Source organism: Protopterus annectens, chromosome 4.part0 (genome assembly GCF_019279795.1).
Source record: "Protopterus annectens isolate FY-2018-M chromosome 4.part0, PAN1.0, whole genome shotgun sequence".
NCBI classification, from domain to species: Eukaryota; Metazoa; Chordata; order Ceratodontiformes; family Protopteridae; genus Protopterus; species Protopterus annectens.
Genome location: NC_056733.1, coordinates 1,620,833,102 through 1,620,848,243, shown reverse-complemented (window position 1 = coordinate 1,620,848,243; position 15,142 = coordinate 1,620,833,102). Strand labels below are relative to the sequence as shown.

Sequence of the window (15,142 nt, the reverse complement as noted above, 5' to 3'; positions counted from 1 at the left end):
TGTGATGGGCGAGAAAGTGGTGGCGGGGAACATATTTTTTGGGAGTGTAATGAGCAGGAAAACTTTAGGGATTCCCTGTGAACTGCTCTGTCAGAGATGCTGGGTGAGTGGACTTGATTGACTGGGGGATGATTTTTTTCAGTTATGATACAGAATCAGAATTACCTAGACATAGCAAAGCTTTGCTGAGTCTAAGTATGGAGACCGCCAAAAAAAGAATTACTACAAAATGGAAATCAAAGTCGAGACCAACTTTACTAGAAGTAGTGAATATAATAACAGAGATAAAACAACTGGAATTGAGATCTTTAGAAGAGAGACGGAGCACATTACATAAAAAAAAAAAATGGGAATTGTGGAAACAATATATGCAGATAAGGAACAAGGTTTAAGAGGTAGGATTTGAATGAGCCATAATAATGTTTAACTGACAATGACTGGCTAGATTATAAGTAATGGATAATGTTTGTAACTACACTTGTTTCAGTGGTGTCTGTGATGTATAATGTTTGCAAAGAAAGTGGTGTCAATGTTGTTCGTTTTAAATTTATATAAATGTAAGACTGCCTATGTCATATGTGATAATTTAATAAAGATGTTTATTGAAAAAAAATGCTGCATATTATCTTACCACAAGACCTGCATTCTTCACAGCCAGTGGAAGACCCAATAAACCTGTGCCAATGTTTCCTTTCAACAAGTGAATCAAGGAATGATACCACCTGAAACCAGAGAAAAACACAACATGATAAAGCAATATGCTACATTTCATGCAATATGCCATAAATATCTTAAGTAATCAAACTAACACAAATTCAGGAAAACAAATTTGAAATAAAATATTTTTTTCTGATCTTATCGGGACAAGATGAATTAGAAAATTGTCAGAAAAGCTACATAATAAAAAAAAAAATCAGATTCTAAATTCAGTCCTCCATACCTAGCCTTCCTGTGAATGGCAATACCTCATAACGTGAAACCATTGTTTCATGTTTCAGCTGTCACTAACCACCGATATAGCTCCCTCACAAATGAAATATATACACATTTGTCTCACTTAATGTCTCATTCCTTCCTCACCAGCCAACTACAAATCAATGGCAGATCTAAGTCCTATTACTAAAATACATGAAAAATTCATCTACTGTCACAGTGGGGTCTATATCAGAACAGTGAAGAGGCGTTTAATCGAACACCTCTTCGTCGACACAAACAGCGGATGCACTAAAGTGCGAACACTCAGAACACTCATTTCTTTCCCTGGGAAAGAAATCAGTAGCACAAACGCACACACTTTCAAACATAACAATGAGGAGGGCTGTGCCCCCCACACCCCCTAACTAAATATACCAACTCCGAGACCGCACTACAGTGGGGAAAGGGGCAAACACACGGGGAAGGCCAAGAGATTTCTTTCCCAGGAAAAGAAATCGCTGTTTTGAGCTTTAGTGCGTTCGCTGTTTGTGTGTCAACGAAGAGGCATTTGATTAAGCACCTCTTCGGTGTTCTGATATAGACCCATTATAGTGGTAGTGCTTGTTATTGACAGGCCATCTAACCTCCTACTGAAAGATATATGATGAATGGTTGAAGGTGAATCATCAAAGATGCCATTTATCAAATGCGAAAACATTGGAAAGCTGTTTCAATGAATATATGCTGGGCAGGGAAAGGAAAGTGGTTAGCATTTCATTGAAGGGAGCATTGGAAGGACTTTGACTCTACCTTGTAAAAGGGTTTTACATGTACTTGCCATCCTGGTAGTAATCCAGTCATTCATAATTATAGGAATGGTGAATGTTGCTGGTTGCTATTTAGTTGTGCAGTTAGTGTTTTGGTTCATGTTATTAAAGTAGCTGGAGTTAAGTTACAGTTTGGCATACTCAATGTGAATGTAAATTTACTGGTAGGAAGTTACAGCAGGAGCGATTCATTACTTTGTAACTGCAGGAAGATGCATTTATTCTGCCAATGTTTGTAGGTACTTTTAGTCTAGCTATCATTAGCAGTGTGATTTTTTTGTCACTATAGTTCTTTGGTGAATGATCATTGAAACAGTATTCAATATTGGCTCTTTTGTGAGGTTGTACATTGTTTTTTTTCAATTACCTGGCTGTCAACGAATGGTTCATTTTAGGAAAATAGCCTAACACACATTCTCACGTACTAGATCATATGCAATATGTGACAAATAAAGCTTCTTTAAAAACACTAAAGATGGTTTCAGCCCAAGGTTAATGTTACAGCAATCTATGTGGGCTCACAATAAATTTATAATAAAAAAATGACCCGTTAACCAGTCAAATGTTTACTGACATGACTCAAGCTTTTAAAAACACAAGTCTTTTCTTTCTGCTTAAAATTTTAATAAACTAAACCCCACAACTGGTGCAAAAATTACCCATTAACAAAACTGCAAAGTCTATACAGGTAACAAATTTTCTGATGACAATCAGAATACATGAATGATTCCTCAGAAATCAGGGGTTTGGATTTCCATCCTGCTCCACCTCTTCTTAAATGATCTCAGACAGGATCTACCATCCTTTAATCTCACTATATATGCTGGCAATCTTCTTCTCCACATTTCAGACACAACATCTGAGAAACTGTAACTCAAACTACAAAGTGACTTTACTTTGGCAGTGGATTTATCTACTAACCATAACAAATCTTTTGCTGTGGTTTTCAGTACACCACTGAAGCCTGCCAATGTAGGTCCAATACAACTCAAAGACCTTCTTAGCAACAGTATCCCTCAAATAAACTAAAATATATGAATGTTATATGCTGCTCCCACATTCTCATTCAAAATCCATGCTGAAAAAGTTGTTGACGTGATACGATTTTAACTAAACCTCTGTTGCAAAATCTCAAATTTAACTCTAGACTCAAGAAAAATTAGAAGTTATGTACTTACCATAACGTTCCATCTGAGTAGGTGGATTCATTTGTCTGCAACCTGTGGGTATGGATCCGATATCGGATCTGAACCGGCATGGTTTATCCAGCTATGGATCCAAGCTCCTAGCTCCTCCCCTCACCCATAATGCCCTGCTCTCCCTACATGACCTCAGATCGAGTTTGCCCTGCACCAACTACCCTAACTAAAGGGTAACACGCCCTATGCAGGAAACTGACAAGGCCAGGGGGACAGGAGGGCGGGATGGTTGCAGACAAATGAATCCACCTACTCAGATGGAACGTTATAAGTACATAACTTCTAAATCTGAAGTAGGAGAATTCATTTGTCAACAACCTGTGGGACAGAGTCCCCAGCTACCTGAATCTTGGGTGGCCATCATGGAAGGATATTCCGGAGCACCGCGGAGCCAAAGAATGCTCTACCTCTAGAAGTGACGTCCAGCTTGTAATGAGTAATAAAGGTATGAGATGAAGCCCAAGTGGCTGCTGAACAAATGTCATCCAGAGGAACCCTAGACTTAAAGGCCGCTGAAGTAGAGACAGACCGGGTTGAATGAGCATGGACTCCCTCCGGTGTGGGCCTCCCAGAGGCTTGGTACGCCAACAGAATACACTGAGAAATCCAGCGTGACAAAGAAACTTTGGAAATTGGTTTACCCAAATTGAATTTGGCAAAAGAAATGAACAACTGGTCTGATTGCCTATGACCAGCTGTCCTATGAAGGTAAAAACGAAGCTGCCTGTGAACATCCAAGAAATGCAGCTTGTATTCGCCTTTGTTTTGATACTTAGGGAAGAAAACAGGGAGGTTGATGGACTGATTAATGTTAGCTTCCGAAGCTACTTTAGGAAGAAAGGAGGGATTGATCCTGAGGCACACCCGGTCCGGATGAAAAATCAAATAAGGCAGTTTCATGGACAGGGCCTGAAGCTCAGAAACTCTCTTAGCCGAAGTAATGGCTACCAAAAAAGCAGTCTTAAAGGACAAGAATTTAAGATCGACTGTGGCAGGTTCAAGGGGAGCGGTCAAGGCCTGAAGTACCAAGGAAAGATCCCACGGGGGAACCGTTTCTTTGACAGGGGGTCTGAGCAAAAAGGTGCCTTTTAGGAAGGTTTTGCATAACTTAGCCGACATAAGAGACCCTGAATCATGTCCAACATGGTAATGAGATATGGCCGCCAGCTGAACTTTGACCGTGGAACTACTGGCGCCATCATTAAAGAGAGTAGCAAGGAAATCTAGAACCACAGGAAGGGGAACCGTGAAAGGATCTAGGCCTTGCCGCTCTGCCCAAATGGAGAAACGCTTCCATTTACTGCGGTAAATTTTTCTGGTAGAGGGCTTGTTGGCCGCTACCAGAATTACCTTAACTGGGGACGAGATACCGGGAGTTCTGATTAGGAGTGGAACTGGAGCAGCCAAGCAGTCAACTTCAGGTTGTCCAGGTTCAGAGTTGGTAGGTTCGACGGGTGTGATATCAGATCCGGAATGGGATCTAGAATCCAAGGTGGATTCACTGAATGAGACCTTAGGTAAGGGAACCAGATCTGTCGAGGCCAGAACGGGGCAATGAGGATCATTCTGCACCCCAACCGAGAGGCTTTCTGAAGTACTTGTAGCATCAGAGGTAGAGGGGGGTATGCATAAAGAAGACCAGGAGGCCAAGCATGCATCAGAGCGTCTCTCGGAGAATCCCCTGGAGGGGGGGATTAGAGCGAAAAAACTGTCGCACTTGGCGTTTAAGGGAGAAGCAAAGAGATCGCAACAGGGAGTCCCCCACTGTGCGAAGATACATTTCGCTACTTGAGAATTGAGAGACCACTCGTACGGGGAGAGAATGGTGCGACTGAGCTTGTCCGCTAGGATGTTGGTCCGACCCGGAAGATGCGTTGCGATGAGAAAGCGGTTGGTGGAGATCGCCCATTCCCACACTCTCATGGCTTCTCGACATAAAGGGTAAGACCTGGTTCCCCCTTGTTTGTTGATGTACCAGACCACCGACATGTTGTCTGATTGAATTGCAATTGTTCCCAGGGGAAGGAGGGCTTGAAGTGCTTTGCAACGCCAAGAGCACCGCCCTCATTTCCAGAACATTGATATGCAGGGAGGTCTCTGAATCGCTCCACGTGCCTTGGACCGTCCGGCCCGCAAAATGCCCCCCCACCCAAGGCGGGAAGCGTCCGTGGTCACCGTGGCGAGAGGGGGAGATGCACAAAAGGGACGGCCCCTGTGGAGGTTCGGAGAATGGAGCCACCACAAGAGAGACCGCTTGCAAGCCTTGCTGATTGCAATGGGATGATACAGGGGGAGGGAGAGAAATGACCATTGCACCTGAAGTGTCCATTGAAGTACCCGCATGTTCAAGCGGGCGAGCGGAAGAAGAGTAATTGCTGCCGCCATAGACCCTAGCGCCCTCAGGATCAATTCTGCAGGTGTTGAGCTGGAGTGAAGGATGGCCAGCACCTGGAGTCGCAGATTCCGAACTCTGTCGGTTGTGAGAAAGGCTCTTAAATTTCTCGTGTCTAATCTGGCTCCTATAAATTCTATTATTTGAGTAGGGACCAGGTTGGACTTTTCTATGTTTACCGTGACGCCTAGCCAGGGAGCTAGACGAAGAAAGGAGTCTCTTGCCAAAGAGAGTAGATGCCTTGTTGGGGCGGTGAGAAGCCAGTCGTCTAGGTACGGAAAGACCTGCACCCCCTGAAGCCTCAGGTGGGCTGCAACCACTGCTAATACTTTGGTGAACACCCTGGGGGCTGTGGTGAGACCAAAGGGAAGGACCCTGAACTGGTAGTGACTGGCTCCCAGCCGGAAGCGAAGAAACCTCCTGGATCGTCTGTCCATCAGAATGTGGTAGTACACATCCTTGAGGTCTATAGAGCACATCCAGTGATTCTCCCCTAGAAGGGGGAGGATGGATTGTAAAGTGACCATCCAGAACTTCTCTTTGGGAACTGACAGGTTCAACAGGGACAGGTCTACAATGGGTCTTAGGTCCCCCATCTTTTTTGGCACTAAAAAGAACCTGGAGTAGAACCCTGATCCGATCTGGTCTGGGGGGACGGGCTGGATGGCTCTTTTTCTCAGCAGATGGCCAATTTCTGCTGAAGTGGCCTCCCTCTGATCGGGTGGAACATCGGGGAGGATTTTTAACTTTGGGACATGAAGAAAGGGGATCTTGTAACCTCTGGATATAATCCGGAGTACCCAGCGGTCCGATGTAATGGACTCCCATGCCGCTAGGTGCTCCGAGAAATGTCCCCCGACTGCCTCCAGAGTGGAGCAGTCGGGCAACCCCTCAGGGTTGCTGCGTGGGCCATTCAGAGAAAGGTTCCCTGGACCCAAAGTTCCTGGGAGCCCCTCTGCCACATAGGGTGGCGTCCTCCCTGTCCTCCTCTGCCGCGGAAGGACTGGTTGTCCGGAGCGGGTTGGGAATGCTGCGACTTCCGGAACCACATCTTCTTCTGGCCCTTTTGGTTCCTAGAGTAGGACCTCTGGGGCACAGAGAAGCGGACTCCGACGGCAGACAGCATCTTCCCGTCCTTCTCGCTGTGAACCAAGGTATCGCGAACCATCTTGCCAAAAAGGGCAGAACCGTCAAAGGGGGCGTTCGCGAAAGATGCCTTGAAGGGCTCCGTAAAATCGCAGTGGCAGAGCCAGGCCTGTCGTCTTGTGACTAGGCTCGCTCCCGCAGCTCTAGCGGCTCCCTCGGTAGCATGGGAAAGTAACCACATAGAGGTGTTAGTCACAGAACGAAGAGTGGCCATACAGGTGGAGTGCATAAGTTTGTCCTCCTCCGACATGGACTCCGGGGGGGATGCAGCGTATTCCTTGATAAGATCACGCTGCATCCTGATGACGTGTGCCAAATAGTTGAGCGCCCTCACTGAGAAGGTCGCTGAACTAAACATTCGCTTCCCCAAACGGTCCATCATCCGAGACTCCTTGCTCGGGGGATGGACTGAGGGACTCTCCTGGGCGAGTTCCCTCTTAGTGGCTGCTGCCGACAACATGGCATCTACCGGGGGTCCCTTGCTCCAGTGGGCATGGTCACAGCAGGGGGGCTAAGGATCCTGTCGGGCCTCTTAGGGATTGGCTCCATGGTGTCCGGTTCCTTCCATGCCCTGGTGGTAATAAGGTCCACCAGGGGGTCAGCAGGAGGGGACACCCAAGAGGTAGACGGGCCCGCTTCAAATGCCTCCAAGAACACTGACTCGTCCGAGGAAGACTTTGGGGCAGACCACCCACCTCTAATTCGTAACATTTCCATGATGTCTACGAAGGAGACATCCTCAGGGGGTGATCTTGGGGAGCCTTCCCCTTCCTCCAAGTCAGTGTCTTCAGTCAAAGACTCAGGGGAGTCTATGTGCCTCCTCTTGCACGAATGCTTGAGAGGTGCTTCCTTGGGGGGGCTGTCCGAGGAGCCCTCGCCAGCAGTGTCCAGAACCGCAGGAACTGCTTGGGGCAGTGAAGCGGGCTGTCCCAGTGGCCGGGTGATGGAAGCCTGACCCAGAGCAGATGGAGTGCGGGACGGAGCCGAAGCAAGGGCCGGGGGTCCGGATGCCCGCAACAGAGCCCTCTCCACTACATCAAAAGCAGAGGGGGAGCCAGCCTCGACAATAGGATCCGAAAGTTGGCTCCAGGCTGGCTCCCCCTCGGATCCGATGAGCAGATCGGAGCCGGCGCCGAGCCCCTCGGATCCGAGGGACCAGTGTGCTCCGACAAGGACGGTGCCGAAGCTTCGACCTCCGCTCCTTCGATGTCCTGGGGTTGAACCCTGCACAGATTGAACACCCTGAAGTGAGGTGTTCAACCCCAAGGCATCGAACGCACCGAGTGTGGCCATCAGCAGGGGAAAGCTTATGGCCACACTCGGAGCATTTTGAAAACACAGCCTTTGGGGCCTCAGACATTACTATTTTTTTTTAAATAGTAACAATAAGTAAAGTAAAAAGAAAACACTCACACAAGGCCCCAAAGAAGCACACACACACACACACACACACACACAAACTACGAGCCAGCGAGGGGAGGGTAAAAACTAAATTAACCCATACCTTTCACACAATTTTAAAGTTTACACAATTTTAACACCCTATTAATAAGAAAATTTCGACTTAGCTTTAGGAGCTCAGCAATCCAGCCTACAACCATGCGCGGCAAACTAGATCTGAGGTCATGTAGGGAGAGCAGGGCATTATGGGTGAGGGGAGGAGGCTAGGAGCTCGGATCCATAGCTGGATAAACCATGCCGGTTCAGATCCGATATCGGATCCATACCCACAGGTTGCTGACAAATGAATTCTCCTACTTCAGATCAATAGTTAAAATGTCCCATTTCTATTAAGTTAGATATGCACTACCTGTTATCACTCTTCTATCTTTCACAAATAAAACATGCTGTGTCATATTATTGGTGATCACAAACTCCATCACTGCTTGTTACTCTAAAAAGTTTATTGCCTAACAGTAATGTACAGATTCACCGATAATAACTTTCCAATTAATCAGTCTTTCAATGCTGTTCACTTAGGTTCATAGGTAGGTACTAGGCTATTGGCCCTAGGGCCTATATAAACCTAGCCAAAGGTACCCTGGCTTTCGCCACCCAGGAAAATTATTTTCCTGTGCCACTGTCGAGCAGAGCCACAGAAGTGATCCCCATGGGTGAATTTCCTCCCATCCAATCATCAAGATTTTTCTTGTTTTTTTTCTTTACACAAAGCTAAAGTACAGTTGTGTACCTACCATAAATGTAGATGTTAAAGTGTATTCACTGTTGCACTCATTACAATTGGGTTATCCTGCTGGCAGGCTACCCGCAGTCGGCCTGAGTTCCAAAGTCTAGGTCCGGCGTTGGTTGCTGTCGCCTCTTCCCTGACGTCAGTGCGCCTGGGGTATAAAAGATGCATCCGACGCCTTTTTCTTCAGTTTTTCTTGCCCCAGATATCAGGTGCCCCAAAATTGGAAGGCTAAATTATGCCAATAAGTATGCATGCACATAAAACAACTTTTCCTTCATCTGCAAGCAAATATACCACATAGGTTGTATAGAATAGAGAGGTACAGATAAATCCCAGCAAAGAAAAGGGGGCATGGAGGGAGGATAACCTGGACTGCAACAGTGAATACACTCAAACATCTATATTTATGGTAGGTACACAACTGTACTATGTTCACCGTGTTTCACTGTTGCAGTCATTACAATTGGGTTGAATCCCAAAGCTAAGGTTGGGAGGCTGAAGCTAAATAGGATTAGGAGAGGCTATAAGGCCCTGCAGAACTGCAGTGGAAAAGCCTGCCCTGGATTTAGAGTAGAGAGGTAAGTGATCATGCTTTGTAAAGGTATGCACTGAACTCCAAGTTGCAGCCTCTAAGATGTCTTTGGTTGGTACTCCTCTGAGGAAGGCTGCTGAAGTGGCTGCTGCTCTGGTTGAGTGTGGCCTAATGTCCTTAGGCACTGATTTGCCATGCTGTGAATAGCAGAAATGAATGTAATGGCCTATCCACTTTGAAATAGTCTGTTTTGAGATAGGCTTTCCTTGTGATGCTGCAGCATATGCCACTAGGAGTTGATCAGTCTTTCTGAAAGCTTTAGTTCTGTCCAAGTAGAAGTGTAGCTGTCTGTGACTGTCCAAGGAATGCAGAATTCTCTAACCCTTATTCTGTGGGTTTGAATAAAAGGTAGGCAAATGAATTGTTTGGTTAAGGGCCACACTGGACACTACCCTTAGGCATAAATGTTGGGTTTGTCCTCAGAGAAACCCTGTCTGGATGGAAAATGATAAAAGGTTCCACAGCCACGAGTGCCTGTAACTCTGAGACTCTTCTAGTGGAGGTTATTGCAGGGAGCAGAGCTGTTTTCCAGGATAAGAACTTTATGTCAGCTGCAGAGGCTGGCTCAAATGGAGGTAGTGTGAGTTTTTCCAAGACATAGTTGAGGTCCCATGCAGGTTATTGGTGCTCTCCTTGGAGGTGTTATGTTTTTGGCCCCTCTGAGGTACTGCCTTAGTAAGGGGTGTAAAAAAATAGGTGGTTCTGTATTGTAATGAGCTGAAATGGCAGAAGCATGAATTTTAATTGATGAAAAAGAAAGGCCTTTATCCAGCATCTCAGTTAAGTATTGTAAAATCTGAGGAATATTTGGAACAATAGTGTCAATACCTTGTGCTTGTTTCCAAGCATAGAATCTTTTCCATTTGTCTGCATAAGATTTTCTGGTGCTAGGCCTCCTGGCCTCCAAAATAACATCCATAACTGCTTTAGAGAGAGGTGCATCTTGAGAGTCTATATTATCTGCCATGCCGCCAGGTTTAAGGTTTTGAGTTGGCTGTGCAGTATCTGACTGTCTTGTTGGGTCAATAAGTGAGGCATTTGAGGTAATGTCCAGGCTGGGCAGTGAGATAAGCTCTTTAGGATTGGGTACCAGTGCTGGCGGGGCCAGTCTGGGGCAATCAGTATCATTTTTGGTTTCTCTTGTCTGACCTTGAGGAGTACCTTGGGGAGGAGAGGCAGAGGCAGAAAGGCATATACTGTTAGAATTTTCCAACTGAAAGAGAGAGCATCCACTTTCCATGCTTGCTTGTGATAAGTCCTTGTGCAGAATCTTTGTAGTTGGTAGTTGTGAGGGGAAGCAAATAGATCTATGTCCGGACATCCCCAGGTCCTTGTTATCATGCTGAAGACTTGTGGATCCAATTTCCACTCGTGGGGATCCATGAGGTTTCTGCTTAGTTCGTCTGCCAGAGTATTTTTTCTTCCTGGCAGGAATTGTGCTTGCAGATGTGCTTGGTAAGTCAATGCTGTGTGCCACAAGTTCATGGCTAGACTGCAGGGGGTAGGAATGTGTACCTCCCTGCTTGTTTATGTACCACATGACTGTAGTATTGTCCGTCTTTATTAGTAGCTGTCCTGGGTGAAGTTGATTCTTGAAGGCTGTTAGGGCATTCTGAACAGCTAGCATCTATTTTTGATTGATATGTAGATGCATTTGACTTGCGGACCATGTGCCCTGAATACATCTTCCTGCCATATGGGCCCCCCAGGCATAATCTGATGCATCTGTTGTCAAAGTCTGCCTGGCTGTGGGTAAGGTGAATGGCTGCCCCGTGTTGTGGTGACAGGCTTTTGCCCACCATCGAAACTCCTGTTGCAGGCAGGGAATGAGGGTAATTATTGTTTCCAGGCTGTGGCAATGCTGATTCCAAACACTTTTTAGATACCATTGAAGTTTCCTCATATGCAGTCCTGCATATGGAATTAGCAGAATGCAGGATGCCATGAAACCCAAGGCCTGCAGAATTTTTCTTGCAGATAACTGGGTCTTTGTTGTCAACATTTTGAAATAAGTAGTCAGTCAGTTGTCTGTGTTTGTCTGGCGTGAGATAAGTCATCTGGGCAGTTGTATTTAAGCTTGCATCCAGGAATATTATCTCTTGAGAGGGTACGAGTTTTGATTTCTTTTCGTTTACTGTGTACCCTAGACTTGTCAGTAATCTTTTTACAAATGACAGATGCTGTAGTAGAATGCTCTTGTTCTCCGCTTGAATAAAGCGGTCGTCCAAGTAAGGATATATTTGTATTCCTCTGTCTGCAAAATGCAATTACTGGTGCCAGGCACTTTGTGAAGACCCTGGGCATAGTAGATAAGACAAAAGGCAGTGCAGAGAATTGGTAGTGCATTGAGCCAGCTTTGAATCTGAGGTATCTTCTGCACATTTGTCTGATTGGGACATGCAGGTATGCCTCTTTTAGATCTAAAGTCACAAGCCAAACCTTCTTGCCCAACATAGGCAGAAGCTGCTGTAGAGTCAACATCTTGAATTTTGGAATATCCAGATATGTGTTTAGAATAGATAGGTCTAGTATAGGTCTCCAGGCTTTGTCTTTTCTGGGTACCAAGAACAGTCTTGAATAGAATCCTTGACCCTGCTCTTGTTCTGGTACTTGTTGAATAGCCCTCATGTCCATGAGGGAATGAAACTTGTTTTTGTGCCTCTGCCCATTGATTGTGTGGCAGATCTGGCATGCCTTTTGCCTTGGCAAGGTGTGAAAGTGGAACCTGTAGCCTTGTGAAACTATATTTAGAAACCATTTGTCCTGGGTGATCATGTGCCAATTTTGTGAAAAAAGTGCTAGTTTTCCTCCCAAAGGGGCTGCCAAAAGATAAGTGCTTGGTGCTGGAAGTGGGAAGTCATTGAGACTGTTTCCTGTATGGCTGTGATTTTTTCTCTCCACTTTCGGAGGTAGAAGCACCCCATTGTGTAGGCCTGTATGAGCCTTGGGGCTGTGATCTGCCTCTGAGGCATCTGTATCTGCCCCTTTGTGGTCTATCTGACAATGGAAATGACCAATTTTTTGTAGGCCAGTTCCTGCTAAATCTGGGAGGCTGTACCTGCAAGAAATCCTTGACTGTTTGCATAGATTTAGCTTTGTCCTCCATTTTCTTCAACACCTCTTCTGCTTTAGCACCAAACAAAGTATCATGCTGTAAAGGAGCATCTAATAGTCTTGCTTTAACATGATCCGGCAAATTCTGTTCTTTTAAACAAGCATGCCTCCTAATGACAGAACCTGTAACAGCGGCCCTGCAGGAGGCCTCAAGAGAGTCAAAACCACATTGCAAAGTATGCTTTCCAACTTGTTCAGCTGCATATAATAAATCCTGCATTTCTTTATTGTCTGCACATTCTGTATTTGCTGACATTTTCTGTTTAAGCAAAGACATAAGATATTGCTGATACTTAAGCATATGAAATTGGCAATTTAAGGCTCTTACAGCCAAGGTAGCAGAGGTATAAATCTTTTTGCCCCATATGTCTAGGGCTCTAGAATCCCTATCAGAGGGGATAGGGATTTGGCAGTAGAAGCCTTGACCCCTTTGGGACCCTGAGAGATGGTTTCAGTGTCTGCTGCAGGGTTCTTATAGAGAAATTTATGTGAATCAGGAACCCTGTAGAATCTGCCTGGCCTAACCGGAGCTGGTGGTAGAGAGTCTGGAGAAAAACTGGACTCTGAAAATACATCATCTACAATGTCTAAAACAAGCTGAATAGCAAGGGGCCTGTGCTGGGGCAATAAAAGGAAATCTCTGAGCCTTTTCTTGGATTCTGAGTATCTTGGCTCTCCCAGTGGAAATGCTCCCTCATAGTATGCAGTGTTTCCCCAAAAGAATAATCCTCAGGAGGAGAAGCTGAAGGAATAGATTCTTCAGCATCAGAATCCTCACAGGGAGGAATACAGTAATCTTGTTCAGAGGAGGAATCAGAGGAAATGGAAACCTGGTCTGAAGATTCATATTCTAACTCTTGCCTAGGCCTCTTTTCAGGAGGGGATGGGAACCCCTGATCAAAGTAATAAGGTCTTCGGCCATTTTAAGCATCTGTTTTTTAGGCATGGAGGCCTGTCCAGGTGAATGCTGCACTTGTTTCTTTGTCTTTAGAGCTGCTTTAGTCTTTGCCTTTATAGCTGAAGTAGGTTTTACATATAACTGTGTAGGCCTGAAAACACACTCAGAAGCCGATGCCTGCTCAGCGGCTCCGGACCCATCTGAGGGAATGATTTCTGGGTGTCCAATACCTTGAGTTTCCAGAGCCACAGTCGGCGCCACATGGGAGTCGGAAGCGGCCTGTGGCTCTGAGGTAGCAGGCGTCAGGGGCTGCAAAAGCACCTCACTGAGAACCGGCGACAGGCTTAGAAGACGCCTAGTCTGTTTTGGATCTCAGATGCCTGTCCTTTTCTTTTCGTTTTTTATAAACTCCTGTAGTCGGCTGATCCGATGGCATTATATAATTAAATCTTCTGCCAAAGTAATGAAATGCAAAATCGTACCGACTCTTAATAGTGCGTTGGTTAAATCTGGCACAAAACCGACAACTAGCAACGTTATGGTCAGGGCCTAGGCAAGGAATACAGTAAGAATGAAAATCCTTATGAGGTATTTGCTTCCCACAAGAAATACAGTTACTAACTTTTTCTGACATCGGTCTGGAGCAAGAAAAAAGTTTCCCCAATGGGGTACTTAGCTTTAATGAAGACTTCGGATCTGAAATTCAAATTTGAAAACTTCAGGAGTCGGCCGACCGGCACTTGCAAACTGCTTTTGCTTTGGACACCTTGAGGCAAGAAAGACTGAAGAAAATGGTATCGGCTGCATCTTTTACACCCCTGGCGCACTGATGTCAGGGAAGAGGCGACAGCAACCGACGCCGGACCTAGACTTTGGAACTCAGGCCGACTGCGGGTAGCCTGCCAGCAGGATAACCCAATTGTAATGACTGCAATAGTGAAACACGATGAACATCAGAGCATCTTTAAACACCCTTACAGGTAACAGTGCCGATTCTTTAGCTTTGGACCCACTTCCTCTTCTCCCCTTTGGTTTGGCCATCAGTAAGAAGGCCTTCACTAAGACTAGACCAGCATGTTGGAATCAACTTTTACTAAACGCCAGAAATCAGAAAGTACTAACAGGATACTAAAGTAAATTAAGAGAACAACTGCTCTAAAAAAATCTGCATTGAAATGCTTCTATACCATCAGATAAATCGAAGAAAGCTGCCTTTTGAGCAGGACACTATATGACTATGTCTAACCCAATGACAACTTTATCTCTTTTACTGTGAATATGTATACACTTCTATACTCTAACATCTGGCATTCTCCTTCAATAACACTTTGACTATTGTATTAGTCAAACCCAGCTTGGGAATTGATTTACCAATACTTAATATAGTTCTCCTCATTATGACCTCTTTTCAAATTAACATGCCAGCTAGATGCACACTGTATAAGATCATTAACACAGTTAGTATTAAGAATTTATATTACCAACTGAGAGCAATGAATTTTGAGAGCTCCATAAGCTAGTATAATAATATAGGAAAATGTTATTATTTTCAAGTTTAAAACATCAGAAATCTATGGATAAACTATTAAACTACATAAATATCAATTTTGGTGGAGATCTACAAAACTTTTCCTGTCAAGTAACTTGGAGATAATATTATTGAGTCACGTAATACGAACTCAAGGAATTCTCATCCAGATGCTGCTTTGAAAAAAGAACTGCAATTGATGACATCTACCTTACAGGAACTATCTTTGAAGAAGGATGGCTTTAAAAATGACTTGGAAAACCTCAAATTAAATTCTCAAAAGCAGACTTATACTCTTAAGGAACTATTACAGCAACATCATACAAAAATAACAAATATA

The 15,142-nt window shown here is 44.9% G+C and overlaps 1 protein-coding gene across 6 annotated transcripts in view; it reads right to left on the bottom strand.

The window, feature by feature from the left end:
- The window catches only part of LOC122799976 (proton-coupled amino acid transporter 1-like), a 1,348,908-nt gene that overhangs the window by 994,139 nt on the left and 339,627 nt on the right, over positions 1-15,142 (bottom strand). For all 6 annotated transcript variants that reach the window (XM_044069408.1, XM_044069412.1, XM_044069406.1 and 3 more), the window contains one exon: positions 632-722. In XM_044069408.1, the coding sequence (XP_043925343.1) occupies positions 632-722 (91 nt within the window). The remainder of the gene's footprint in view (positions 1-631; positions 723-15,142) is intronic.